A 27,806-nucleotide genomic window follows, 5' to 3' on the forward strand; every position below is an offset into this window, starting at 1 on the left:
GCTTGACAAAGCCCTGGCTGGGATGATTTAGTTGGGGTTGGTCCTGCTTTGAGCAGGGGGTTGGACTAGATGGCTTCCTGAGGTCCCTTCCAAACTAATGTTCTATAGTGGGGACATGCAGCATCAACTTTGTAAAATCAGAGGCTAGATGTTGACTTCAATAAATTCAACCTAATTTTGTAGTGTAGAGATGCCCTTAGACTGAGCTTTTTGGCTCAAGGGACATCTCTTTATTCTGGGTTCGTACAGCACCTAGCACAATGGGGAGAGCTGGAAACAGGTTTCCTCTCCCATGAGATTTTCAAGCGTTCAGAAAATTCCCCCCACCCTGAATCAGGACAAAAAGTCAAAATCTTGAAAAGGTTCATGATCCGGGTCGTCTGAAAATGTTTAGTTCGGATCAACTGAAACATGTTGCTTTGACATTTTCAAAATGTTTTGATTGTGACCTTAAAAAAAAAACCCTAAAAGACAAATTTCAAACAGAAAAACCATTTCAAACCCCAAAAATCGGAGGGTTTTGACATTTTTGAACATTTTTCAAAACTTTTTTCAATTTGTTGCTAAAAAAAGTGTCCATATTGATGCATTCGCCTAAGCTGCAGTTTCAAAGAATCAGAAAAATGTTTAGTGCCTCCTTTGGTCTTACTGCAGTCAGGCAAAAGGAAGACACGTACTGATTCCGTATCACTGGGAGAACAGAACGCAGGCATCTCTCAGCGAAAGTTAGCACAGGACACAAGACAGACACCACCATTATCAGTAACAGCTTTATTGAGAAAATGGAGAAGGTACGGCCCTCCGTGGGGAGGGGAATGAGAGAAGAAACGGCCAACACAGCTTCAATCTCTATCAACTGAACATTGTACTGCAGAAGGAGGAAAGAGAGATAATGTCGCTTACAGTCACACCCACACCCTGCCCACAAGGCGGAGGAGGGGCTGGGAGAGAAAGGAACAATCACACATTTCACAGAGTTGGCCTCAATGCTTTAGTTCCACCATCAAAAAGATTTGCTCACAGTTGTGCTGACAAAGCATTGAACCGGAGATGCCCAAGCTGGGGAGGAGCCTTGATTGCTGACCCACTGGGAACAGAACTGGAAACTTCCCCCACCCATCACCTCCCCCAGATAGCTGGGAGGGGGAAAACACCCACCACCCAGCCACCCAGAGATCTCATGTCATGGCAATGAAGAGAGCCACAAAGCAGTGGACTGACGGTTAAGGTCCTGGCATCTTGTGGCCATATGACACCGGTCCCCAAACTTTTTTGGGCACACCCCCGCCCCCCCTTACTTGGTTTGCACCCCCCTGGGAGCTGCATCCAGGAGCGAGGCTGCGGTCGGGGGCTGTGGCCAGGAGCGGGGCCACGGTCGGGGGCTGTGGCCAGAAATGCAGCTGGGGGCAGGGCCGGAATGGAGCTGGGGGCAGAACGGGGCTGGGTGGTGCTTCCTCCCCACCCCCTGTGGGGGTTGGGGTGGGCTCAGGCCTTGCCACACCACCCCCCGAATATTTCTCTGCACCCCCCTGGTGGGGGGCACACCCCATAGTTTGGGACCCACTGCCATAAAAGAGATTGAGGGCTTCTGTAACAATCAAGACCCCATTTTCCAACAACCTCAGAGCCTGGGGGTGTTGGGACCCAGACCAATTCCCCTAGGCTCTAATCCCAGGGCTGGCATCACGCCGCAAGGACGTCATGATGCCATGTTGTTGGCATTCTGGCAGCACCACACGAGGGCCACGCCACGGGGCGCATTTATGACTCTCTGCATCTGTGAGAAGGCAGCTCAACAGCTGTGGGCGACGCCAGTTGAAATGCTTGGTCCAGGCCTGAGCCAGGCCTCCAAGCTGAGACAGCGCTGGATGGAGCGGCAAGGGGAAAGAGAAAGGACCAAGGGATGGAAACCTGGCCATCTGGACTCTACTTCGGTGGATTCTCAGCCCCTCCTTGCCATGCCTGAAGGAGGAGAGGGACAGGCAGGGGGAGCATCTGGGGCATCAGACGACTCATCGATTATCACAAGAGAATTTGCAAACGCTGCTGGGTTCGGGGTGGGGGATTCTGGGTTCCAGCCCTTGCCCCAGTCTCCCCCAGAGTCCTAGCGGCCCAGCGGATCAGGAAAGGCTCATCTCTTAAAGGCACTTTTAAGCTGTGGAGGCTCATCCGGTGGCTGCTCAGTTGGACAGGACGTCTGAGGTCTCAGACACCAGTCTCCCATCCCTGGTCTCAATTTTCTTGATCACGACGGCCTTCGACCTGGCGAGAGACGAGCTCTCCAGCGTGGGGGAATTCAGGGAGTAGCTGCCGCCCGAGTACGAGCTGCTGTATCCTCCCCCGTAACCACCGTAGGCACTGCCAAGCCCACCTGGAGGGGAGGAGAGAGACAGAGGACCAGTAAGACCACGCAAGTTGTGCCGGTGACTCCCCAACCAAGGGCAATGCTGACCGCATGGATGGCTCAACCCACATTCTGTGGGCCTGAGTGTCAGCCAAGGACTGAGCGCTGTCGACCCTGGAAGGCTACAACGTTTGATTTCTGTTACAAAACCTGGCCCAGAGCTCTCCTACAGTTGAGTCAGCAGTGCAGCTCTGCACTTCAGAACCAAGCCAGGGAGGACATCACACCGCATGCGAAAGGCTAGATCTTGGGCTAGGTGCTGCCAGGATGGAGTGGTCCTGAATCACTAACTGGATTCCCCCGAGGGCGGAGAGAGGGTGTGGGCAGGATGGGTCAGCCTCTAGCCAACACCCCATTATAAAAGCAGAAAGGGATGTCAAGGACGCAGGGGGGAGGGATAGCTCAGTGGTTTGAGCACTGGCCTGCTAAACCCAGGGTTGTGAGTTTAATCCTTGAGGGGGGCCAGCTAGGGATGAGGCCAAAAAAATAGCTGGGGATTGGTCCTGCTTTGAGCAGGGGGTTGGACTAGATGACCTCCTGAGGTCCCTTCTAACCCTGATATTCTATGATTACAAAGCATCTAACCCTGCAATGATTCCCTCCCTCATCTTCTAGGTCAGGAGCTCAACCTTGGAAAAAGAAGCCCCTGGCATTAGAAACCATCCCATTACTGGGGCTTATGCAGGGGGGAAGGGGCAGACAGAACATGCCTATCCCCATTGCTGCAGAGAAAGAATCACTCCCCAACACATCTGGTTCAGTGCCAGTAAGACTGAGCCACCAGGGGGAAGGTGGACCAGGCCCAGTTTGGCAGGGTGCTGAGTGCCCTCAGCTCCCACTGAAATCAGTGAGAATTAGGGCCCTCAGTGAGTTATAAAGGGCCAATTTCTTCTCCCCAAGCCACAACCCTGGCTCTGTGGTTCTGCTCTCCCGACATGTGTCAAGCTCCTGCTGAGTAACAGCGTCCACCCTCACCACAGGGGGATTCTGCCCCAGCTCAGAGTGCTGCCCTGCTGCCCCACATTACCAGCCCCCCATCCCCTTTACCTGAATAGCCGGTCGTCTTGGTCTGAATGCTCATGTTTTGCATCCCAGACTCCAGCCTGCCAAGCAGAAGAGGGGGACATGAGTTATCCGTGCCCGGATGGCGTCGAACAGGGATGGGGCACAAATTAGGGCTGCGTGGAATGTGTAAGCCACTGCCAACATGGCATCAGAACAGCTCATCTGTGTGTCATAGACCCAATACTGCCAACAGCAGAGATTCTCCTTTAACTCTATTGATAAGGGCCTGTTACTTTTGAAGCAGAAGGATCTGGGTTCTATCCCGGCTGCCCCTGGGAACTTCTGAGCATCTTTGGCCTGCCAGAAATTTCCAAGAGCGAAGCCCTGAGTGGAGAGGGTTTGTTACGGATATCACTACCCTTGCTTTGCAGATTAGCCACTGAGCCAGCAAAGGCAGGACTAAAACCCAGGCGTTCCTGGCCATCTAGACAAGGGGGTCTCAAGCAGGGGGCTGCGCTGCAAACAGAGGTCAGGGGGTTGTGACTAGGGTGACCAGATACCAAGTGTGAAATATCGGGAGGGGGTGGGGGGTAATAGGAGCCTATGAGAAAAAGCCCCAAATATCGTGACTGTCCCTATAAAATTGGGACATCTGGTCACCCTAGTCGTGACCAGCCTGCCCTTTCCGTATTGCTGAGTGGGATGAGGGGAGGGGCAGAGCCGTCCTTACCCCACATGCATTTCCTGATGCCCTACGCAGCTGCGTGCTGCTCCAGCCCCCGCCCCGCTCCACTGCTGCATCTCAGAATTCACGGCCCCCTGGCTGCACTGTACTAACTCGCTGCTGGGAGCCGAGTTACATCCCAGCCACTCTGCGCCTGGCTCCCCCCTGAGCTCCCTCTCCCCCCGCACCCCACCCCCATCCTCACACAGCGGCTGACACTGCCTTGCCTGACACGCCGCAGCAGGGCTGACTCCGCAGCCGCGTGCAGACACCATCATCGATGGGACGTCTGCGAGACGTTCGCACCAACGGATGCGCTAGACAGACGAACACGTGACGGCAATAGCCCAATTAATGGGCCCGCACCTGTTGGCCTGTCTATCAATTACAGATTATTTGCGGGAGTCACCCTGAAAAACCGAGGCCTGATGTGAGGCTGTCGTGATGGTGGATGTACAGTGCAAGTCCCTTAAGCCAGCAACCCCTCGTAGGCTCAAACAACCTGTTTAAACTGGGACCAGCAGTCCAATTTGCACCCAGCATGTTGTGGGCACCACTGAGGGTGCTCTTTGGAAAGCTGGCGCTAGCAGGACATCCTGATTAGGGTGACCAGAGAGCAAATGTGAAAAATTGGGACGGTGTGGGGGGCAATGGGTGCCCACCAGGGCCGGCTCCAGGCACCAGCTTAGCAAGCAGGTGCTTGGGGCGGCCAGTCCAGCTATTCGGCGGCAATTCAGGGAGGGTCCCTCACTCCCACTCGGAGCGAAGGACCTCCCGCTGAATTGCCGCAGATTGCGATGGCAGCTTTTGGGGGGGGGGGGTTGCTTGGAGCAGCAAAACCCCTGGAGCTGGCCCTGGCACCCACATAAGACAAAGCTCCGAATATCGGGACTGTCCCTATAAAATCACGACATCACCTGAATCCTGATGCACTCAGAAGTCAGCAAGGCACCGCACACACAAGGGGTTAATCTACAGACCTTGATCTGAGACCGACACAAACCACACTGGAGCCAAGTTCCAGCCCCGCCTCCACCCCTCAGCTTTCTCATTGGTCCTCCCTCTAGAGAGGGGGAGAAGCCATCCAATCATGACACACGATGCCGGCCTCCCACACCCACCTGCTCTCCTCTCCTTCCAGCAGCTTCCTGTAGGTGGCGATCTCGATATCCAGCGCCAGCTTGACGTTCATCAGCTCCTGGTACTCCCGCAGCTGGCGCGCCATGTCCTGCTTGGCTCTCTGCAGGGCGGCCTCCAGCTCAGCCAGCTTGGCGCTGGCATCTTTGATGGCCATCTCACCGCGCTCCTCGGCCTCGGTAATGGCTGCTTCCAAGCTGGCACGCTGAGGGGGGAAGCATTAGATGGTTTCTCCCAGAGCAGGGGCCTCTCCCAGGATCCTTATCGGAGGAGAGTGAAGCTCCCGGGAGAAATCTGCTGCGGCATTATAAAGCCAACGCACTAAGGGCTGGTCTAAATTTTAGCACCGATGTTGCTGCCCCAATGCAAACTCCCAGTGTAAACGCACTGCACCCAGGCCAAGCTGGGGCTTGCAACTGGGCAATTTCCGCCCCCCATTTCAAACCAGAGGAAGTTATGTGGGTCCATGCCCTGCTTTGCACCCATGGCAGATAGTTTGCACCATCGGGTGGAAAATATAGATCAGCCCTGAGCTCTTGCAGCCTATTCAGATTTTCCGTTCTCCCATCATACAGGCTTCTCCAAAGGACACTGGGGAGCAGGGAAGTGAAAATCCCTCCGGAAGAAAGGGAAGCGGGCTCCTGTCTACACCAGGGCTGCAAGCGTGTCACCGACACAACACACACTCCCCGATCCTGTTTCTAAGCGCTGCTCCATTCTGCAGTGCAGGCCGACGTGAGGGATTGGCGAGGTGCTTAGTTGCTAAAGTCCCAAGAGCTGCGAAAGAAACTAGGGAGAGTGGGAAATTGACTCCACAGAGAGAGAGAGATATTACAGGGAGAAAGAAAAGCCAGATCAGCAGCCGAGGTAAACAGGCAGAGACAGTTTGACTTCTGTGGTGCTGTATTGATTACAGCCGCTGAAAAACTGGCCCAGAGACAGATATTAACCATGCCCTCAAACCACAGTTGTGCTGCTCGCGGTTAGGAAGCACATGGGGAATTTCCCATCTACACTAGAGAATGGGGCTCTGTTGCCTCACCGCCACAGTTATAAACCAAGATCTACAAGGTGGATTGAGAGGGATCTGTAGACTGGCAAGCTAAGAAGGGTAAGAGGGAATCCTTTCCCCAGGTCTCTGGGGCGGACACCGTGCCCCCAAATAACTGCAGAAGGAGGACCCAAGGGTCTGGTGCAATTCTGGAGAAGTCAGCGGTTGTTTCTCTCACCTGGCCTTTCAGGGCATCAATCTCCGACTGTAGCCGGTGGATCATCCTATTGAGCTCGTTGATCTCAGTCTTGGTGTTACGGAGGTCGTCCCCGTGCTTGCCCGCCACCGCCTGGACCTCCTCGTACTGCATGGGAAGGAGAGAGACAAGGAATTGAGAACAGAGCACACAGTGTCATCAGCTGTCCTCCTTCCAGGAGTGCAGGATCCAGGCCAGGATTTAGGGAGATCCTGTGTGGGGAGAGATGGCAGCTCAGGCTGGGAGATAGAGACTCCCAAGGTTAGTCTGAGTCCAGCAGCCTCAATAAAGGAATCATCTTATAATCATAACAGCTGAATCCTGGCACTTTACCAGCAGGGAAACAGTATAAACCAGGGGTCCTGTCACAACTGTCCCTCCTCTGGAAGGCTCCATTTTTAACAGCTTTAATCAGCCTTGCAAATTTGCCAGGAAAATTCACCAGGCCTGGCTCAGAGCTTGCAAATGAAGAGACTGGTGGCATTTCATTTCCCCTTCAGTCAAATCCTCCTCCCCAGGAGGAGGTGGGATTTTGCAAGGCTGGATTAAATTCCATGTGTCGGGAAGGGAAATCAGAATGAAAACCACGTAATATTGCTGCTTAGAAAGCCCCGTGCATAATGCTATGCAAATTGCAGTCAGCTCTGCAGCTAAGGGTGTCATCCCAGCTTCCAGGGGCGGAGGAACCAGTGTGAAATCTCTCTGTGCAAAGTCTCAGAGTGCACATTGCAAGACCACCGCAGGATTAGAGACAGCTGCCCCGGGGTGGAACAGCACAGATCCTGCAGATCGGGCGGATTGGGAGCTCGGGACAGGACTAGCAATGAGGTGCTTCCGGTCTGGATTGGAGTGATGCATGAGTTGCGTGGGAGCCCAAGGCTGGACTGCCAGGGGAGTGCGGCAAGCACCGCTGGTGTGCAGGAAGCACTTGCCGTTCCCGCATGCACAAAAGCTTATCCTTAGGAGTGAGGCTTCTACCTGGGGCAATCAAAGGGAAGGGAAGTATGGTCCAATGGGTAGGCCACTGACTTGGGAGACCTGGCTCCAGTTCCTGGCTTGTCACTCAGCCCCTCTGTGGTTCAGTTTCCCATCTATGAAAGAGGGATGGAAGCCCTGCCTTGCCTCCCAGAGATCATAGAATATCAGGGTTGGAAGGGACCTCAGGAGGTCATCTAGTCCAACCCCTGCTCAGAGCAGGGCCAACCCCCACTAAATCAATTTTAAGATGTGGGGAGGATAACTTGGGAGGTTCTTATACTATCTTAGATAGACACAAAAAATCCAGGCCTGGGCTTTCATGTGAATGTGGACTGCATTCCAGCAACCGTCTATTTAAGTCCCATCTTCTTGCCAGGACAGGTTTCCAGTCTGGTTTCAAATGTTCCCAAGTTATGGAGCTTCCCCCAGGAGATGATTCTACAGCAGGGGCGGGCAAACTTTTTGGCCTGAGGGCCGCATCGGGTTTCAGAAATTGTATGGAGGGCCGGTTTGGGGAGGTACAGCCTCCCCTAACAGCCAGGTGTGGCCTGGCCCCTATCGCCCCCCACTGCTTCTCACCCCTGACAGCCCCCCCCGGACCTCTGCCCCATCCAACACCCCATTCCCTGACCACCACTCCCGGGACCCCTGCCCCATCCACCACCTCCCCCCGTTCCCTGACCGCCCCCGCTGGGACTCCTGCCCCATCCACCACCTCCCCCCATCCCCTGATCGCCCCCAGAACACCCACCCCTGACTGCCCCCCACCACCCCATCCAACCCCCGCCCTTCCTGACTGGCCCTTCCTGTGTCAGGGTCAGCCGGGGGCAGGGCAGGGCAGGGCCACAGCCTGACCGGTAGGTACTTACATGCCCCATCCCCCCACTGCCAGTGGCCATGCCCCTCATTTGTTAATGGAGTCTCCTCTCCCACCCCCCAGGGGGCAGGGAACCCTGCACCCATTCAACCCCCCATTCCCTGCCCTCTGACCACCCCAACCCCTATCCACACCCTCGCCCCCTGACCACCACCCCAACCCCCCCTGCTCCCTGACCACCCCCAGAACCACCTGTCCCTGACTGGCCCCCACCGCCCCATCCAACCCCCCTACTTCCTGACTGCCCCCCAGGACCCCTGCACCCATTCAACCCCCCGTTCCCTGCCCTCTGACTACCCCAACCCCTATCCACACCCCAAACTCCCCTGCCCTCTATCCAACCCCTCCTGCTCCCTGCCCCCTTATCGCGCTGCCTGGAGCACCGGTGGCTGGCGGCGCTACAGCCACACCGCCCAGCTGGAGCCAGCCACGCACCACGCAGCACAGAGCACCGGGTCAGGCCGGGCTCTGCAGCTGCGCTGCCCCAGGAGCTCACAGCCCCACAGCCCAGAGCATTGCGCCGGCGGCACAGCGAGCGAGCTGAGGCTGCGGGAGAGGGGGAACATTGGGGGAGGGGCCGGGGTGAGCTTCCCGGGCCAGGAGCTCAGGGGCCGGGCAGGAGGGTCCCGCAGGCCATAGTTTGCCCACTCCTGTTCTACCGCCTCAGATTTCAGCGTTAGGTGGTTTGTGCCCCATTTGAGAGATGGTGGGTCCGTGAAGCCAAGGCCGTAGCAGGCTCCGTGCGGGGAAGTGCTGTGGCCTAGGGTCTGGAGGAAGAACTGATGGGGGTTCCTTGTGGCCTGAGACTCTCGGAACGTGTGACCCAGCTGTGGCAGATAACGGCCATCCCCTGTAATAGCCTTGAAAAACTTCATTCAGTTGAGTGTAAGTCTCTTTGGAGTCCACTGTGTTCAGTGCAAAGTTGATGTATTATTGGGGGATTGGCTGTAACTTCTTCTAGGGGGGAGACATGGGAAGTGTTATGAGTGTAGGCAGGGGCCTGGGCAGCCTTGGAAAACCCCAGTCGGGAGGGAGAGAGACGCGGTTCTTCGCCCAAAAGAGGTGACGGCTGAGGAGCCGGGAGCTTAAGAGCAGGTGTCCTTGCTGGACCACAGAAGGGAAGCACAGGTGCAGTTGCCCTGAACTGTGACTCCAGCCACTAGAGGGGGACAGTGAGTCTCGCTGCATTTGAGAATTACGCATGCATATGCAATGCCTGCTATGGAAGGCTTCTGTACTACAGGGGACGTGTCATATGCTCAGCTCACCAGCTGGAGGGAAGGAAGGGGACACCTGCCACCTAGCGGACGTTCCCATGGGCAGTGCCACGCTCCCTGACCCACCCATGTCAGCTCGGAGACCAGGCTGGCTTCATCACCAGCAGTTCCGGGGGACAAACGGGCAACTCACCTTGGTCTTATACATGGTCTCAGCCTCCACCCGGCTCCTGTTGGCCATCTCCTCGTACTGCGCTCTAACCTCCGCGATGATGCCGTCCAGGTCCAGCTTGCGGTTGTTATCGATGGTCAGGACCACAGAGGTGTCAGAGACCTGGGACTGCAGCTCCTGCAGCTCCTGGGTGCAGTGGGGAGGAAGCATAAGGATCATCCGTCACCACGGAGCATGGAGAACTCGGTGCACCCACCAGCGTTCCCAATGCCTTGCCGTTGGCTCCTTTCCCAGACTAGGGTTACCATATTTCAAGTTCCCAAATAGAAGAGATTGTAAAGGTGGTAATACCAAAACACGGACATGGGTTCAGATTTCGAAAATCCCCACCCGGATGGAGCTTGGAAGACCAATGGTAACCCTGTCCAAGACTGATCCAGCCACTGAATCCACTGGGGCTGATGTTGGCCAAGATCCCCATCCTTCCACTCAGGGGCGGCTCTAGCCATTTCACCACCCCAAGCACGGTGGCACACCGCGGGTGGCGCTTTGCCGGTCGCCGGTCCCGCGGCTTCGGTGGACCTCCCGCAGACGTGCCTGCGGATGCTCCACCGAAGCCACGGGACCAGCGGATCCTCCACAGGGACGCCTGCGGGAGGTCCACTGGAGCTGCCTGCCGCCTCCCCGGCGACCAGCAGAGCGCCCCCCGACGACCGGCAGAGCGCCCCAAGCACGTGCTTCAAGTGCTGGGGCCTGGAGCCGCCCCTGCTTCCACTCACCAACCTCAAAGGGCCAGGGGGCAGCAGCAGATGCTGTAGGATTGATGGCGTGGCTATCCGGGGAGAGGAGAAGGGGGGTGTCACCATGCACCCTATGTGCAAACAGTCCCAGCCCTTTAAAAATCTCTCGTCTCCTGCAAGACAACACTTTGTCTTTGCAGGAACTCGGTGTTATATTCAATGGGATTCCCCCTGCAGGCCAGGAAGGAATTTAAAGGGCCAGGGCTACAGGACTGAGCCAAAGGGAGACATCACAGACCTCATTATACAGCTGCCTCAGGAAGTTGATCTCGTCAGTCAGGCTTTCCAGCCGGGACTCCAGCTCCACCTTGTTCATGTAGGCCTCGTCCACATCCTGCAGGAAGAGAGCACGGACCCTATTAGAGAGACCCCCGGCCCTCTCTGCCTGTGGCACCCAGCCGAGCCTTGGAGCAGCGCAGACTCACCTTCTTAAGCAGGACAAATTCATTCTCCTTCTCAGTGCGGTGATTGATTTCATCCTCGTACCTGCGGGAGGGGAGAAAGATGCTATGAAGGTGTAGTGACCATTGGGGGTGCGGGGGGGAATATAGACCCATCTAGAAGATGCTAGGAGGCAGGGAGACCCCTAGCCAGGCACCCACCAATGACCTGGAAGGCGAAAGGACAGGATGGGTTTGGGAAACTGTGTTCACTGTTGGGTGGGGCGGGATTGTGCATTGGGGTTTATATGTGAAATGATGGAGGAAAAACCCCTAATGATGCCCACCCCACCGCCACCAAGAGCAGCTGAGAATTCCCCCCGCAGCCCCTGGGCGAAAGTCTCTGTGCAGGGAAACAAGGACCACACGAGCCAGGCAGGTGTTGATAACCTGGCCAGATCCAATGAATGCCCTGAAGGAGGCAGCATGCTGATAATGGGTGTTGCCTTTGAGAGCCTCCTTGTGCTAGAACGTTGGGGTGCGATCCCAGGCCTTGGTTGTGCCTGGGATTTCTACCCCCCTTTGGAGGGAACTGGAAGGTGTGTCGTCCCCATCTCCCCCACCACACACACACACCCTCGTTAGACTCACTTGTTCTTGAAGTCCTCCACCAGGCCCTGCATGTTACCCAGCTCAGCCTCCAGCTTGAGCTTCTCCTGACCCAGGCCGTCCAGCTGCCTGCGCAGGTTGTTGATGTAGGCCTCGAACATGCTGTTCATGTTGCTGCGGGTGGTCTTCTGGCCCTGCAGCAGGCCCCACTTGGTCTCCAGCATCTTGTTCTGCTGCTCCAGGAAGCGGACCTGGTGTGGGGAGGGGGAGGAAAGCAGAGCCTTGCTGATTACACCTGCAGAGCTCAGCGGCTGTGGACGTGGGAGGCAGGAATCTCCTGCCGGGAGAGTTACAACCTGTTGGGCACGGATGGCTTCTTCCCACTCATGCTCCTGAAATCACCTGCCATCCCTCCCACTAGGTCCTGATCCTTCTCTCACATGTGTGACTCAGGAGTATCTCAAGCAAGTCAATGGAGTTCCCTGGTAGAATCAGGTGTAAGTGAGAAGACAGCCAGGCCTACAGTAACTGAACCAAGCCTGATTCTGCTCCCACCTCCACCCATAAATCCAAAGTAGCTTCACTGCAAGCAACAGAGTTCGCCTTGTATAAGTGACTCTGTGCCATAGAGACTTATTCTGCCTTTGGACGTGTGCACGGTTTAATTCAATGGGAGATGAGTCCAGGTATCGGAAGGGGTGGTTTTCCCTATTGAGCCAGATTCTGCTCTCAAAGTAAATCCAGCGTCACTCCATTAGCTTCAGTGGAGTGACTCTGGATTTACACCGGTATAACAGAGAGCGGAATCTGACCCTAAATAAATTGTGTCTGACTTACACACACTAAGGCCCATTTTCCCCTACTCTGGGGTGTAAAGCAGCCTCAGTGTAAATGAGAAACAAGCCGAAGGAAAGAAGTGGAGTCATTCTGGGTTGACGCTTATGTACCAGAGGGGAAGGATTTCGCCCTTGGTATTTATTTTCTTGAAAAGTGAAAGTAAAATGATCAAAAAGGCTGGGCCTTGTCTGCATCAGAGACATCTGCATCGAGACTGTTCCATCAATGCAAACCCCTAATGGAGGCGCATCCAGCACCAATGCGCCACAGGGTTTGCACCAACGCCACCTGATCTAGTCAGTTACCAGAGCCCACCCTGTCAGCACAAGCCTTGCCCGAGGGTCAGAACGCCTCCTACCACACGCCACAGCACTGAACTCACAATCCCTACGCCAGGGGTGTGAAGGAGCCTTAGTGTAAACGAGAAACAGGCCCAGCAAAGGGAAGTCACTCTGGATTGACACTGATGTAAGTGCCCTTCACCGCACGGGGGTTTCTCTTGAGCAGGTAGGACGGCTGCCATCTCAACGGACCAAGGACCTCAGAGCTAAAGGGGAAGCAGCTATGGCTTGAGCTAAACAACCACGGCTGCTTAAGTGGGTCTGTCACAACACATACCCTTCGGGGCACCAGGGGGCCCTGTAACATACGCCCCCCAGTGGGTTACACAGGCACTGCAGGATTTAGCCCTATAAATGCCTTTAGCATTTACCTGTAGACATCGAGCTGATGAAGTCAAGGGGAGCTTTGCCAGTGGGAGACCTGATTTAACACATGGGGTTAGACTCAGCCCCCGCTGACTACCATGGACACTGCTGGAGCACATGCAAAAAGCTGTCCCGTTTAGCGTGTGGCCGGGCTAAGGGCATGACGCAGCCCTCTGGCCGCGCCGGTGGAAACCAGGAGCAACACCACTGAAGCTGATGGCATAACGATGGCATCAAATCAGTAACAGGGAGAAGAATCGGGCACGGTGGAGTTACTCTGGATTGCCACCAGCGTCCCAGATGACCGGGTGACCAGATGTCTCAATTTTATAGTGCATCCGACGAAGTGGGTCTTCACCCACGAAAGTTCATGCTTCAAGACGTTTGTTCGTCTAGAAGGTGCCACAGAACTCTTTGCTGCTTTTACACATCCAGACTAACACGGCTCCCTCTCTGATACGTGGCACAATTTTAAAGGGACAGTCCTGATATTTGAGGCTGTGTCTTATATAGGCACCTATTACCCCCCCACACACACACACCCTGTCCTGATTTTTCACACTTGCTGTCTGGTCACCCTACCCAGAGGAAGGGATGCATCTAGCCTGGAGTTCTGTACAATCCTTTGCAATGATCTGGGCTAGGGGGCACCAGAGGATTTGAGCCAAAGGAGTGGCCAGGACCCTTGGACTCCTGTTCCTGCCAAACGGCCCAGCCTTAGATAAGGAGAGGTAAACACAGGCCTTTGCTAACAGGCAATAAAACCTGTTTGTTTAAATCCAAACCAAGCACAGTTGCCTGGGACCAGTGAGGGGCGTGGTGGGAGCGGCTTTCAGGTTAGATTGTTCCATTGCCTGTAGTTAAGCATTTCCTCCAGCTGGCAGCCAGTGTGTGTGCGTGTTTAAAAAAAAAAAAGGAGGAATCTGGTGGCACCTTAAAGACTAACAGATTTATTTGGGCATAAGGGTTCATGGGTAAAAACCAAAAGCTTATGCACAAAAAAGTCTGTTAGTCTTTAAGGTGCCACCGGACTCCTCGTTTGTGTGGCTACAGACTAAGACGGCTCCCCCACTGATATTTTTTAAAAACCAGCTTTCCAAGCCCAATGCTGGAAAAGGGCAGAAAGAATCCAGCTGCCCTTTGGCCAGGGCACCAGCCTCTGAAGCAAAAGCTCCGGTGAGGGAGGAACAGGAGCAGATGCAGGTTGCCTGTGGGGCAGGGGGAGGGTGCGGGTTAACACCTGTCCCCTGTAAGTGGGGACCACTGTGCTGCCATATACCAGGGCCTTGGAAATACTGAAGGAGAGAAGAAGTCTTGCTGCAGCCCCTCTCGGCCTTACAGCGTGCAGGGGGATACATCTTTTTCCAGGCTGGGATCACAGCCGCATGAGGATGGGAAAAAGCCACTGGGTTCCTTCTGGCTCATCCCAACTCCACTAGCTCAGGACTTTTCCCGGCTGTATGTATGTTAGTCCCCAAGATTGTAGGTGCCTCCATTTTCAGGCCTGATTTTCAGAGGTGCTGACCCCCTGCTGCAGCTCCCGCTGCCCATGCCTGGCACCCTCAGGCACCAAGCTCACCAAGTTGGGCACCTGGAATCAGCCCCCACTTTCAGACCACAGCACCCACTGAGAGCAATGGAGAATCCCCCCAGCCACGCCCTTTAGCAGGAGTGCTTTGCAAGGTGGCACATTCTCCCCATGTGCAGGCACCTTCCCCTTTAGCGCTAAAGCTGCTCTCCAATGCCAACGCTTTGACAGCCGCTCGGGGGCCTGGATTGGCAGATGTCCCAATGGGGAACCTTTGCGTTTCTCGCTCCATTCCGCTCCCCCACCTCCGGGAAAGGGGCTTTTCCAACCCACCAGGCGGTGCAGTGACCGAAAATCTTTTGTAACTAAGACAAGCAGAGGAAATTTTTCTCCATATTCTCATGCACCTGTAGGAGGAGCCTTTGGCTCAGGAGTGGCTCAGAGGGATCTGATCTGGCTACAAAACTGTTCCGATTCCCCTCTGATTGCGGGGAAATTGGCTAGCAGGTCACTGCTCCCCTTATATGCTACAGGGCGGAGAGACGTTACCCCGAGATGTTTACTGTACGCACCCCCGTACCTCACTCGAGTCACTGTGGGTGGCATGGGGCGTAACTGAGAATAGAATCCGGACTATCTCCTTCCAGCCTACAAGTGTTACAGCAACAGGGCAAGTCTGGTTGACTTCTGCCCATCCCCAGGGAACACACCCACTTCTCTGCCTGCCAACCCGGCTCTGCAGCTACCAGCTTCACCCGGATGATGCCAGGACTCACCTTGTCGATGAAGGAGGCAAATTTGTTGTTGAGGGTCTTGATCTGCTCCTTCTCCTGCGTCCGCACGTGCTGGAGGTTGGGGTCAATCTCCAGGTTTAGGGGCGCCAACAGGTTCTGGTTGACGCTGACGGCGGTGATGCCACCCCCGGAGCCGAGTCCGTAGCCCACCGACGGTCCCCGCATGCTGCCGCCTCCGTACCTGCTCCCAGCATAGCTGGAGTAGGACGTGCTCATCCTGGTGCTGCCCACGGGGCCAGACGTGTAGGAACGGCTGCTGAAGGCACGAGGGGGAGCAGAGGTGTTGCTCCTGTAGGTCTTCTGGGTTATTCTGACAGACGACATTTTGGGGAGGCTAGTGGAGGACAGGAAACACTGGTTGAGCGAGCAAAGCAGCTGAAGGACAGGCTCTGGAGACAGAGCTGAGTGGGGTGTGTGCAGAGTTATATACCGGGCCATCAGGGGGCGGGGCTCCAGTGCCTGGAGCACTGACTGGCTGCAGGCTGCTGAGGGGGCGGGGCTACCACAGAGCCAGGCCAACACCTGCTCCCTCCACCTTGCCGCACCTAGTTAACTCTTTCAAAGCCAGAGAGGGGCACTCAAATGCACCGGCCCAGCTCCAAGAAGCGTTGAGACCGGTTCTTTGCGTCCCCTCATTGTTGTGTTTGGAGAAGCACCTGGAAAAAATACCAGAGGGGGGCAGCAGCCTCATGAACTGGCCCAAGGTCCACCCAGAGAGAGCAGGAAATGCAACTATCCGGCCAGCTTCTGGTCTCAGTGATACTGGGGTGAACCCAGAGATGGCACGAGGCATAAGTTACGGCCCCAAGCAGCTCCATGGGGCCTCCTATTCGTTTTCTATTATGTGTTGGGAGGAGCAAAAAACCGATTACCGCTTAGGGCCCCCAATGGGCTAGCACCACCGTTGTGTGGCTTGGCTGGAGTTATTCCGGGTTTACTCCACCAGAACCTTGCGCATCATTAGGGAAGCCACCAAAGACACATGAGCTGAGGCTTGTTTCATCAGCAGGTGCCCAGAAAACAAAAGGAAAAGAAAAAAGCAGAGGAGAGAGAGACAATAAGGTGTTTTGCAACGGCAGGTACCTGAGGTCCTAGGTCCTTTTTCACATGAGGTTCAGGGCTTCTGCGCAACAGGGAATTGATGCTACGCTCCTCCCATCACCACAACTTCACCAGTAAATGCAGTACTGGGAGTACCAGCATAGACGATACTCTGTAGTGCAGATGCTGTTGGAAGCACCACGTCACATAGACGTGCTCTGAGGGGGTAAATCTCCCCCAGTGGTTGCAACAGCGGTGAACTGTCACAAGCGGCAAAAATATCCACACAGGGACACAACATGCATAGCAGACAAGGCAGGATAGACGTGCACTTCCAGACTTGTGTAAGCTCTTATGCATGGCTGGCCTGGCAGAGGTGCTTCAGGCCAGCCTTGGGGGTTACTGGCAGATCTGGGGGATCCTGGGCTGGAATGACATAGGGGCTGCAGGTCAGGACTAGAGCGGGGTGGGGGAAAGTTTTCATCAGAATTTATGAGATTTTAAAAAAAATTCTCGTCTCAAATTCAGGAGAAAAAAGTCAAAATACTGAGAATTTTCATGAACCAAAAAATCCGGAAAAAAAATAATAATTGGTTTGGGTCAACTGAACCTGTTCAAAATTCTCAAAGCTTTTCCATTCATCCGAGCCACGCTTTTGGCTTGCAAAATTCCTCTCGTTATCTTACATTGCAAAACGACAAGTCATTCCAAAGCGGAATTCTTGGTTTGGAAAATGCCAAAGCAGAACATTTCAAACCTTTTTTTCTTCAAAAATTTTCCAGGTTGAGAAATTCCTCAAAACCCACCTTTTCCCACTCCAAGTTTTAGGGTTGACTAATCTGCATTTTCCAATGAAAAAAAAAACATTTCATTGGAAAAATCCCCACCGGCCGTAGCCAGGACTGATAAGCCGTGGCATTTTCCAACATGCTGATAAGGGATGGCATTTTCCAACATGCTGGCTGGTTTATGCCCACGAAGTCGAGCAAATTCATCCCAACACATGTAAAATGCAAGGGGTGGCGGCAGACTGGGTCTTGCCCACATGCTCAGGGTCTAAGTCAGGCCTGCACAACAGGGGCTCACTGTGCGGCCCGTGGGGCGTGAGTAGGCAAATGACAGGTGACGGAGGGGGGCTGAAGAGGCGGGTTGGCAGTGGCAGGGGATGAGGAGGCGAGCCGGGAGGGTGGGGGGCTGAGGAGGGCTGACCTCTTCTACTGATCTGGTCTGGCTCCCATCCCCTCTCCAAGGGTTGCTGCCTTCCACACCTTCCTCAGTCACACCTCCTTCATTCAGCAGGGCAACTGATTACAAAGTGGGGGGAAGATCTTATTCTACTTCTAGCAAAAAGACATTTTTCTTTTACCTTAATTATACTATCTTAGGGGCCCGTTTATATTACCAAGGTTCAATAGTGCTGTTTCAGTGGGGCAGCACTGGGGAAGGAGGGTTTGTTTCCGCGGGGCGGGTGGTGCTGGGGGGAGGTTGTGTTTCGGGACACTTGGTGGCACTGGCGGGGGGTCGGCAGGGCCGGGGGGTGGTCGGCCCTCAGCTGTTTTCTTTGGAGTAATATGGCCCTCACCACTTTACGAGTTGTGCAGGCCTGGTCTAAGTGATTGCCACAGTTGGGGGTGGGAAGGAATTTTTCCTCAGAACTGATTAGGGGGGGGGGGAGGGTGACCAGATGTCCCAATTTTATAGGGACAGTCCCTATTTTTGGGTCTTTTTCTTGTATAGGCTCCTATTACACCCCACCCACTGTCCTGATTTTTCACACTTGCTGTCTGGTCACCCTGGGGGCTGCGGGGGGGAGTGTGGTTTCACTTTCCTCGCAGCATGGGGCATGTGTCACTTGCTGGTTTGAACCAGAAGAGGCAGATGGTCTCTAAAAGTCGGGGGGCCACCGGCGCCCTCACAGTGGCCCCACCCCCCTGTGCTGCCCCCTCCCCCGAACACCTGCACCTCCCCTTCCCTCCAAAGTCCCATCCCCATACCGACCCTTCCCCCAAGGTCCCACCCCCAAGGCCTCGCCCTCACACCGACCCTTCCCCCAAGGCCCCCCCACGCCACCCCTTTCCCCCCCGAGACCTCGCCCCCTCCTCCCCATTGCTCATCCTTTCAGCTGGTTAAAAAGTGGGAGGGCCATGGCCCCCCGGCTCCCCCTGTTCCAGTGCCCCTGGTTTGAACTAGGGTTGCCAGTTTTGGAGTTGGATGTTTTCCTGGAGGGTTCATCACATGCCATCATCTTTAATTAATTCCTGGAGACTCCAGGCCACCCTAGTTTGAACTAGGGTAAACGGTGGATTCTCTGTAACGTGACACCTTTAAATCAAGCTTTGAGGACTGCAGTAACTCAGCCAGAGGTGCTGGGCCCACCACAGGAGAAGGTGGGCGAGGTTCTGTGGCCAGTGATGTGCAGGAGGTCAGAGTAGAGGATCATGACTGGTCCCTTCTGGGCTTGAAGTCTCTGAGATTGCAGGCACTAGTAATAAATAGATTACAAGAGTATCTAGTTAATTGTAAACATCGTGAAATCCCAACAGCTCCAGTGAGCAGGGCATGTAGTTGGCCCAGCAATACTCACACCTCCAATTATCGATCAACATTATCCGAAAGCGCCACAGGAATGTGAATTCATTGTTTCATTCACTGTAGGTGCTATATATTCATATTTAAACAGTATGACAGTCAAATGACTTCGACTGGTTAATAATTCAACCCCACCATGCTCTAGTAGCATCTGCTGCAAAGAGATGCAGTAGACACATTAAAGAGAACCTCAGTCGGAGTATCACTGAGTTCGCATGACAACCAGAGGCAGCGACTCCATGGGTGCTCCAAAATTAGTGGATGCTTAGCACCCATCGGCTGCCAGTTCCCCCCGCCCAGCACCTCCCGCCTGCTGGCAGCCTCACCAATCAACTCTTCCCCCTCAGCGCCTCCCGCCTGTCGCAATCAGCTGTTCCGCTGGCGGGAAGGAGGAGCAGGGACTGGGCCCGCTAGGGGAAGGATGTCAAACTGGGTGGGAAGAGGTGGGGTGTGGGCGGGAAGAGGTCGGGCGGACGTGGGGCCATGGGGGAAGGGGTGGGGTGGGGGTGGGGTCTGGGGCAGAGCAGGGGTGGGAAAAGGCAGGACGAGACGGGGGCTTGAGGGAAGGGATGGAGTGGGGGCATGACCTGGGGCTGAGTGGGGGTTGAGTACCCCCAGGAAAAGGAGGAAGCCAGTGCCTGTGATGACAACAGAAGACCCAACCTCCATCCTTAGAGGTTTTTAAGGCCCAGCTTGACAAAGCCCTGGCTGGGATGATTTAGTGGGTGTTGGTCCTGCTTTGAGCAGAGGGTTGGACTAGATGACCTCCTAAGGTCTCTTCCAACCCTAATATTCTATGAATCTAAAACAGAGCAGCTAAGCCTCTCCTGGAGGGACATTTGCATGGTGGCCATTCAACCATAGAGACCACGGAGAAGATGGAGGAGTCATGCTGAGAAAGTTCTATCATCTCGTAATGGGAATTGTCCTCAATGGGAAAAATATGCCCTTCTCTGGAAGAGGTGGTGTCCACTGGGGAGAGTGCCCAAAGCCCTCTGTGATCTATCCAGCCAGGGAGGAGGAGACAGAGAACAGCCAAGTATCAAAGAAGAGTGTTTGGAAGGGATATTACATCTTGTGCTTCAAGATCTAAGTTGAGCTCTAACCATTACGAATGAGGATGAGAATTCTGTGAGGAGGACAGGTAATCCTACACCTGCCTATTGCAGGTTTCCTGCTCCTTCCTCTGAGGCATCTGGTGCTAACCATTATTGGAGACAGGATACTGAACTAGATGGACCTTGGGTCTGGCAATTCCCTCTGTTCCCCAACCTTCCCCTCCGCCCCCTTGGATTTTGGAGATCCTTCTCCAACCCCCATCCTAAGCACATGCACCCTTGGAGGAGTGGGTGGGGTGAGTTCCTGAGTTCTGATGAGTGAGCAGGACCTGCCTCTGGCTCACAGATGCGGATGGGATTAGTGGCTCATCGGGAGATTTACCTGGGAAAATGGGCTCAAGGAAAGGGCAGAGCATTTGCCCACTTAGATCATTCAAGCTTTGACCGATGGCCTGGTGTAAGATCCTCAGGTCCGTGTATCCAGGATCGGGGGCTGTGCCCACTGCAGGGGAGGGGTGTGAGCTGCCAGATTTGAGGAGTGCCTGACATGTGCCCCTTAGATCTATGGACCCATCTGCTGGATCCATTCCCAGTCTTGGGTCTAGATCAGTAGATCCAAGAAGCCTCCATAAATCAGCAACTGATTTACCCATCCTTTAAAAAGGGACATGGGCTCGCATTCAACCTGGGCCCACGGTCAGCCTGTGGCACTCCTTGCCAGAGGATGTTGTGAAGGCCAAGACTATAACAGGGTTAAAAAAAGAACTAGATAAGTTCATGGAGGATAGGTCCATCAATGGCTATTAGCCAGGATGGGCAGGGATGGTGTCCCGAGCCTCTGTTTGCCAAGAGCTGGAAAAGGGCACCAGGGAATGGATCACTTGATGATTCCCTGTTCTGTTCATTCCCTCTGGGGCACCTGGCATTGGCCACTGTCAGAAGACAGGATACTGGGCTAGATGGACCTTTGGTCTGACCCAGTATGGCCATTCTTATGTTCTTATTCTTCCCAGCCTTCCACCCCAACCCAGACCCATTAGCCTGCATGGAGTGTAGCTTAGGATCAAAACTGGCCCATAGCACTTGTTATGATCATTGGTCCACTGGCTCCCGTATACTGCCTGATGCTCCTATAGAAGGTAACCTCCCCCACCACACACACACATGCAGAACCTAGCAATGGATTTTACTAAGCCTGGGGCGGGGCCTCTGCACCTGTGGCTCCCCGCTTGTTAACGAGGATGATTGCGCTCAGCAGGTTGGAACGTTCTTGGCAGCTGGCGAGCACCAGGATTAGAGCCTAGATAGTGGAAGGATAATGAGGCAGGATCCTCATTAAAGGGAGCGACTGTGCCGGTCTAGGAGAGTGAAGGTGAGGCACCCTCAGGCAGGGCTTTTTCCCTTTCTTCTAAGTGGCAGCAATTGAGGCATCTGCCTTTGATGGTCTGCCAGGAAATGATCTTCTCAGAAATTACACATGGAAAGTCAAGCTGGAGAGAACAGCTGGTGACTGTGACCAAGTCACTGGATTCTACTGGAGGAGACTCATCTGTCTACCTATCCCCATATACATCCATCTATCTATCCATCCTCAGATACATCGATCTATCCCTCCCCATACACATCTATCTAATCTGTCTATCTATGTCCATGCACATCTATCCATCCATCCATCCACTCCATATCTATCTATCCATCCCCATACAGATCCATCTGTGGATCCCCATATATAAATCTAATCTAATCTATCCATCCATCCCTGTAACACATTTGCCAGAGGATGTTGTGAAGGCCAAGACTATAACAGGGTTCAAAAAAAGAACTTGATACATTCATAGAGGATAGATCCACCAATGGCTATTAGCCAGGATGGGCAGGGATGCAAAACAATGCCCTGAGGTTTCCCTAGTCTGTTTGCCAGAAGCGGGGAATGGGAGACAGGGGATGGATCACTTGATGATTCCCTGTTCTGTTCATTCCCTCTGGGGCACCTGGCATTGGCCACTGTCGGAAGACAGGATACTGGGCTAGATGGACCTTTGGTCTGACCCAGTCTGGCTGTTCTTATGTTCATCCATCCTCAGATACATCCATCCCCGTACACATTTATCTATGTAACCATCCACGCCTATCCATCCCCATACTCATCTATCTAATCTATCTTTGCCATGTAATAAAGGTCTCCAAAGGGAAATCTTTATGCCGCACATGTTATAGGCTCAGTTCTCCCACCCCTCCTCCTATGCCCCCCAAAGCCACTGCTACATGCAAGCAATAGACACTCAAGTTATGTTAGAATGAGGTTTCCTGGCTTTTATCCTCAGCTGGCCCAGCATTACCAGGGAGGCAAAGGGGACATTTGCACCCCCAAATCAATCTTCAAGGGGCCCCAAATTATTGTCAGAAAGGCCAAAATATGTACAACGTCGTCAGACGTTAAGCAGTGGAACAGCCACCGATTGGAGAATCTTCATCTGTTATATAAATTACAAATCACAGCAAAGTACTGACCCAGTAGCCAAATTTTACTTTTTTTCAACTCTAAAAATCCCAGATTTTCCAGGGGCCTAACAAGCACCCAGGCTCCTGGAAGATTGTTTTTAAAATAGTGACATCCAGGGGGCCCTGAAATTACCCATTGGCCCCCCAATACACCCCCCAATAATGGGCTCCTAGAACCAGTCCTGATTCCCAGTCCAGCACGTGGCCACTCCCAGCTCGGCTTTCAGCGCACACAGGGTTGGGGGCGTCTGCTATCATCACTGGACAAATCTGTGGCTACAAGCTAAGGAAGAATCTACGGGTACTGTATTAAAAAGCCTGCAGCGCCACATCTCAGAGCCCTGCTCAACTGACTCGGGGTTGCAGGGCTCAGGCTGCCCAGCTAAAAACCGCAATGTAGGCTTGGGCTGGAACCTGAGCTCTGAGACCCTCCCTCCTCATGGGGTCTCAGATCCCAGGCTCCAGCCCGAACCGGACCATTTACACTGCATATTTTAGCCCCACAGCCTGAGTCCCAGTCAGCTGACTGGGCCAGCTGTGCTGCGAGTCTTTTACTGCAGTGCAGGGCCGCCCAGAGGATTCAGGGGGCCGCTGAATTGACGCCAGAGACCCGGCACTTCGGCAGCGGGTCCCGGGGCAGAAGGACTCCCCACTGCGGGTCTTTGGGGCACTTCAGCGGCGGGTCCCGGGGCGGAAGGACTCCCCGCCGCGGGTCTTCAGGGCACTTCAGTGGCAGGTCCCGGGGTGGAAGGACCCCCCCGCCGCGGGTCTTCGGGGCACTTTGGCGGCGGGTCCCGGAGCGGAAGGATCCCCTCCGCCGCCAAAGACCCAGAGCGGAAGAGGCTCCGGGGGCCCGATCCCCACAAGAGTTTTCCGGGGTCCCCAGAGTGAGTGAAGGACCCCGCTCCAGGGGACCCGAAAAACTCTTGTGGGGGCCCCTGCGGGGCCCGGGGCCTGGGGCAAATTGCCCCACTTGCCCCGCCCCGGGCGGCCCTGCTGCAGTGTAGACGTACCCTTAAGGTCCGAGCCCTGTTTGCCCTCAGCATCAAAGCACGCAAGGGAAGCTTGGCTCCCCAGCAGCTATGCCAGGCATTTCACAGCCTCTGTTCAGCAGGGCGGTTGCCACACCCCAGGGCCTTTAGAGCCGGCTGTTCATTCGCATGGGAGTCCCAGATCGGGGTGTGGGGACCTCTGCGGATTAGATTATCCAGAGACCTCCTTGTCCAGGGATTCTCCCTAGTAGCCTCAGGCTAGGACAACATAATTATAACACCATGGGATCAGCACCATCCATGTCTGCTCCAGCCCCAAAGCACCTCCCCAACCGGAGCCTCAAACCACAGGGCCAGAGGATAAAACCCATGGGCGTTGCTTGAATATTGCAGTGGATTTGGGCGGCCTGGGGGGCGGGGAGGGGACTGACCCTGTAATAAGTGGGGGATAAAGACCTGCTTTAGGAGATTGTTATTGCAAGGCGGGGATGGGTGGATGAACAGAGAGGGCTGGATGGCCAGACAGGCCTGATAACAGACAGACTGAGAACAACCGGGGTGGGGGGGGGCAGCGTGGGGGGTGGGGAGTCTCCATTGTTCTCAATGGCAGCTGCTGGGTGCAGGGCACTCTGGAGCACCCGGCCCTGCATGCACAGCCATGTACATAGAGGTCTATCCCGACAGGACCTGCTGCAGGTCACTGGGTAGGAAAGCAGCAGCAGGAGGAGGAGAATTACACAGCGCTGAGGATTTGGGAAGGGGGGTGGGGGGCTCCAAGCGTTGAGGATCTATAGGAAAGAGGTGCCTTTGGCAGTGGTTGGGGGACCCCTCTGTCATGCCCTGCAGAACCAGGGGCTGGGGGAGCCCTCTGTCATTCATTGCAGTGTCAGTGGGGGACCCCTCTGTCATGCCCTGCAGTGTCAATGGGGGACCCCTCTGTCGTGCCCTGCAGAACCAGGGGCTGGGGGACCCCTCTGTCATTCATTGCAGTGTCAGTGGGGGAGCCCTCTGTCATGCCCTGCAGAACCAGGGGCTGGGGGACCCCTCTGTCATTCATTGCAGTGTCAGTGGGGGAGCCCTCTGTCATGCCCTGCAGAACCAGGGGCTGGGGGACCCCTCTGTCATGCCCTGCAGAACCAGGGGCTGGGGGAGCCCTCTGTCATTCATTGCAGTGTCAGTGGGGGACCCCTCTGTCATGCCCTGCAGCACCAGGGGAGCCCCTCTGTCATGCCCTGCACCGTGCAGACAATGGCTCTAAAGAATCCCAGATCCCTCTTACTGAGAAATCTCCGCAGCCCCCACTGCAGCCTGAACCCCCCCCCAGGAAAAAGCCCTGCCTGCTTCCCTCCTTCCCCTCCACTTCATGTCTCATGGAAGGCAGAGGAAGAGGTTTGCTGTGGGGATCCCCTCCCACCCCATCCCCATCCCTTCCTTTCTTATCAGGAAAGAATTTGCCGCTCAGACAAATATTTCGCTCCTGCTGAGATACTGCAGAGGGAGTGGGGCTTGGAGCCTGGCCAGGCACGGTGCACCTAGAACTGGGTGGGACCGGTCCGACGGGTCCCCATGCCCTTTTATGGCGCTGTTCAGTTTGTTGGTGAAACAAAGAGCACAGGGGTTTGGAATTACAGACACAAAGGGGAGTTACCCTAGGCTAGCTGGGCAGGTGTGTGCAGCCGGCGGAGCTTGCAGGGCCTTGCAGATTCTCTCCCGGTCCCTCTCCATGGCTTGCAATGCTGAGCAAATAGCAGCATGCGTGGAGGGATATGGCTGGCCTGACACCTCCCACCCTCACAGATCCCAAAGCACTTTATTAATAACCCCTAGCCTTTCTCATCCACAGAGCCCAAAGCAATGGCAGTGGGTATTGTTGTCCCTAGATGGGGAAACTGAGGCACAGGGGAAGGGACTCGCCGTGGACACCCAGCAGAGCCGGGAATAGAACCCAGGTGTCCCAGTCCATGGCCTCGCCATGCTATAGCTAACAGCACACGTTACCTACCGCATATTGGAATCACTTTGCCCAGCGCCGAAGTGCGGCCTCCTCTGGGGTCGACCCGTGGCCGCTCTTTAACGGTGCACAGCAACAGTGTTGCAAGAATGTAATGAACAGCCAGAGCTGGAGTCTGGCCAGACTCAGAGGAGCAACACTTCCCCAGCCAAAAGTGCCCCGGGGGGGTTAACGGGCTGCTCGGTTCTCAAGAGGGGGGCAGGTCAGTGCTCAGCCCCTGCTCAGAGGCGCCCTTAGACGGACCTGGCTCACCAGTGAGGAATCGATTGGGATGCCCTAGGGCTCCGGGATATCAGAAATCTGGACCCAGATGTTGAGATTCAGGCCGTGGCTAGAAAAGGTTCTGATCCCGCGAGACGCACTGACTCCCTCCACACAGATCCACCACTTGACCCAGTATCAGAGGGGTAGCCGTGTTAGTCTGGTTCTGTAGAAGCAGCAAAGAATCCTGTGGCACCTTATAGACTAACAGACGTTTTGCAGCAAAGCTCATGCTGCAAAACGTCTGTTAGTCTATAAGGTGCCACAGGATTCTTTGCTGCTTCCACTTGACCCAGGGAACCCTTTAAGGCAGTGGCCCCACACTTTGGAGGGTTGCGCCCCGCTTGCCCCTGTCCACGTCCCGCAGGGCCAGGAGCGGGGCCGTGGCTCCGGGGAGGGGAACGCGGACAGGTGTAAGGGGGCCGAGGCTGGGACCGCAGCTGGGGCTGTGGCTAGGGTGACCAGATGTCCTGATTTTATAGGGACAGTCCCGATTTTGGGGTCTTTTTTCTTATATAGGGTCCTATTACCTCCCACCCCGTGTCCCGATTTTTCACCCTAGCTGCGGCCAGGGCCGGGAACAAGGGCAGGAACCGAGCCGTGGTGGGGGCCGACAGCCAGGCCCCCCTGGCTGGGTGCAAACAGGGATGGAGCTGAGGTCACCACTAGGGGTGGGGCCAGAGCAGAGCTGGGAGTGGGGCAGGACTGGGTGGCACTCCCTCCCCGCACCCCTGTGGAGGATAGCCCAAGCCTGCCGTGCCCCCCTAGAGAGATGCACCCCACAGTTTGGGGACCTCTGCTTTAAGGGCTAATCAATACAACTAGGTCAAAACAACTCCTCCCCAGTCTCTTTTAAAAAGCAAGGCGTGCTGCCCATTGGCTGCAGATCTTAGGCCATGGCCCACATGACGGGCCAACCATGCTGTCACTGGCAACTTCGCCAGCAGCAAGACCAGGGTCAAATGGACCACTCTATGCTCTCTGCCGGGCACAGAGAGCATAAGTGATTTGCCTGAAGTCACACAGCAAGTCCGTGGCAGAGCCCAGCAACAGAACCCGGCTGTCCTGAATTCTAGTGCAGTGCGCTACCCACTAGGCCATGTTCCCATCCCCATTTCACAGAGGAATCCAGTGTCATAAAAGAGAAAGGAGAAAAGGAACTCGCATTTCAGGTCCTTAGAGTGGGACTCATGCTGTGTTAAAGGGCTTTTCATCTGGCTAGCCCCATTCACACCCATCTGTCTGTCTGTCTGTCTGTCCCCGCATAGATCTATCCCCATTCATATCCATCCCTACACATCTTCTGTCTAGCCTCATTTATAACCATCTATCTAGCCATTCCTACACATCTGCCCCATGGATCTAATCCAGCTATCCAGGAAACTCAATACTTCTACTCAGGCTTGGCAGCATTCGATTTTTTGTAAATATATGTAATTTAAACAGATAACACCTATGTTAATTTTGAAGCATTTTTTAATGTTTATCGATTTACTTGTTCACAGCTGCACAAAATTATGGGTTTTAAGCATCACACCCCCCCCCTCATTTTTGTCAATTTCAATTTTCACCATGGCCGGAAATTAGGCAGGGGGAGGCGGTCAGACAACAGGGGCGGGGGCTGACAATCATTATTTAACGGCAGCAGGTGATCAGATTCGAACCGTTAAAGCTTTATAACCGTTAAAACACAAAATGTCAACAGCCCATGTCAAACTAGACAAGGTAAATAGCCTTCAAGCCAACACTCTGAGCGCTCAGGCGCGGGCCGGCACAACCCAGGCGCTAACATTTGGGGGCCAGCGACCGCAGCGGCCGGATCTTCGGCCACCCCAGGCGGCGGCATTTTGGGGGCGGGACCTTCCACCGTCTCTGTCAGGGGTGCCATTTCGGGGGCGGGACCTTCCGCCACCTCTGTCAGGGGTGCCATTTCGGG

The 27,806-nt window shown here is 54.9% G+C and overlaps 1 protein-coding gene and 1 long non-coding RNA gene across 2 annotated transcripts; both read right to left on the bottom strand.

Annotated features, from left to right (window-relative positions):
- Window positions 1-756: 756 nt before the first annotated feature.
- Window positions 757-15,826, bottom strand: LOC123353512 (keratin, type II cytoskeletal 8-like). The gene is made up of 9 exons (XM_044994640.1): window positions 15,399-15,826; window positions 11,593-11,801; window positions 10,987-11,047; window positions 10,800-10,895; window positions 9,783-9,947; window positions 6,500-6,625; window positions 5,255-5,475; window positions 3,452-3,507; window positions 757-2,371 (listed from the first exon to the last, which is right to left on the bottom strand). The coding sequence occupies exons 1-9, from the start codon at window positions 15,738-15,740 to the stop codon at window positions 2,181-2,183; spliced, it is 1,467 nt and encodes a 488-aa protein (XP_044850575.1). The 5' UTR covers window positions 15,741-15,826; the 3' UTR covers window positions 757-2,180.
- A 355-nt stretch (window positions 15,827-16,181) lies between these two features.
- LOC123353513 lies at window positions 16,182-25,674 on the bottom strand. The gene is made up of 3 exons (XR_006574519.1): window positions 25,601-25,674; window positions 18,780-18,939; window positions 16,182-16,409 (listed from the first exon to the last, which is right to left on the bottom strand). It is a non-coding gene; the product is annotated as an uncharacterized LOC123353513 (long non-coding RNA).
- Window positions 25,675-27,806: the final 2,132 nt, after the last annotated feature.

Source organism: Mauremys mutica, chromosome 20 (genome assembly GCF_020497125.1).
Source record: "Mauremys mutica isolate MM-2020 ecotype Southern chromosome 20, ASM2049712v1, whole genome shotgun sequence".
Lineage (NCBI taxonomy): Eukaryota > Metazoa > Chordata > Testudines > Geoemydidae > Mauremys > Mauremys mutica.

Coding starts and splice junctions, on each gene's coding strand:
- LOC123353512 (XM_044994640.1), bottom strand. CDS start 15,740: ATGTCGTCTGTCAGAATAACCCAGAAGACCTACAGGAGCAACACCTCT. Junction 11,048..11,592: donor GTGGAGGACTTCAAGAACAA/GTGAGTCTAACG, acceptor CCCCTCCCGCAG/GTACGAGGATGAAATCAATC. Junction 6,626..9,782: donor AGACCATGTATAAGACCAAG/GTGAGTTGCCCG, acceptor CTTCCCATGCAG/TACGAGGAGGTCCAGGCGGT.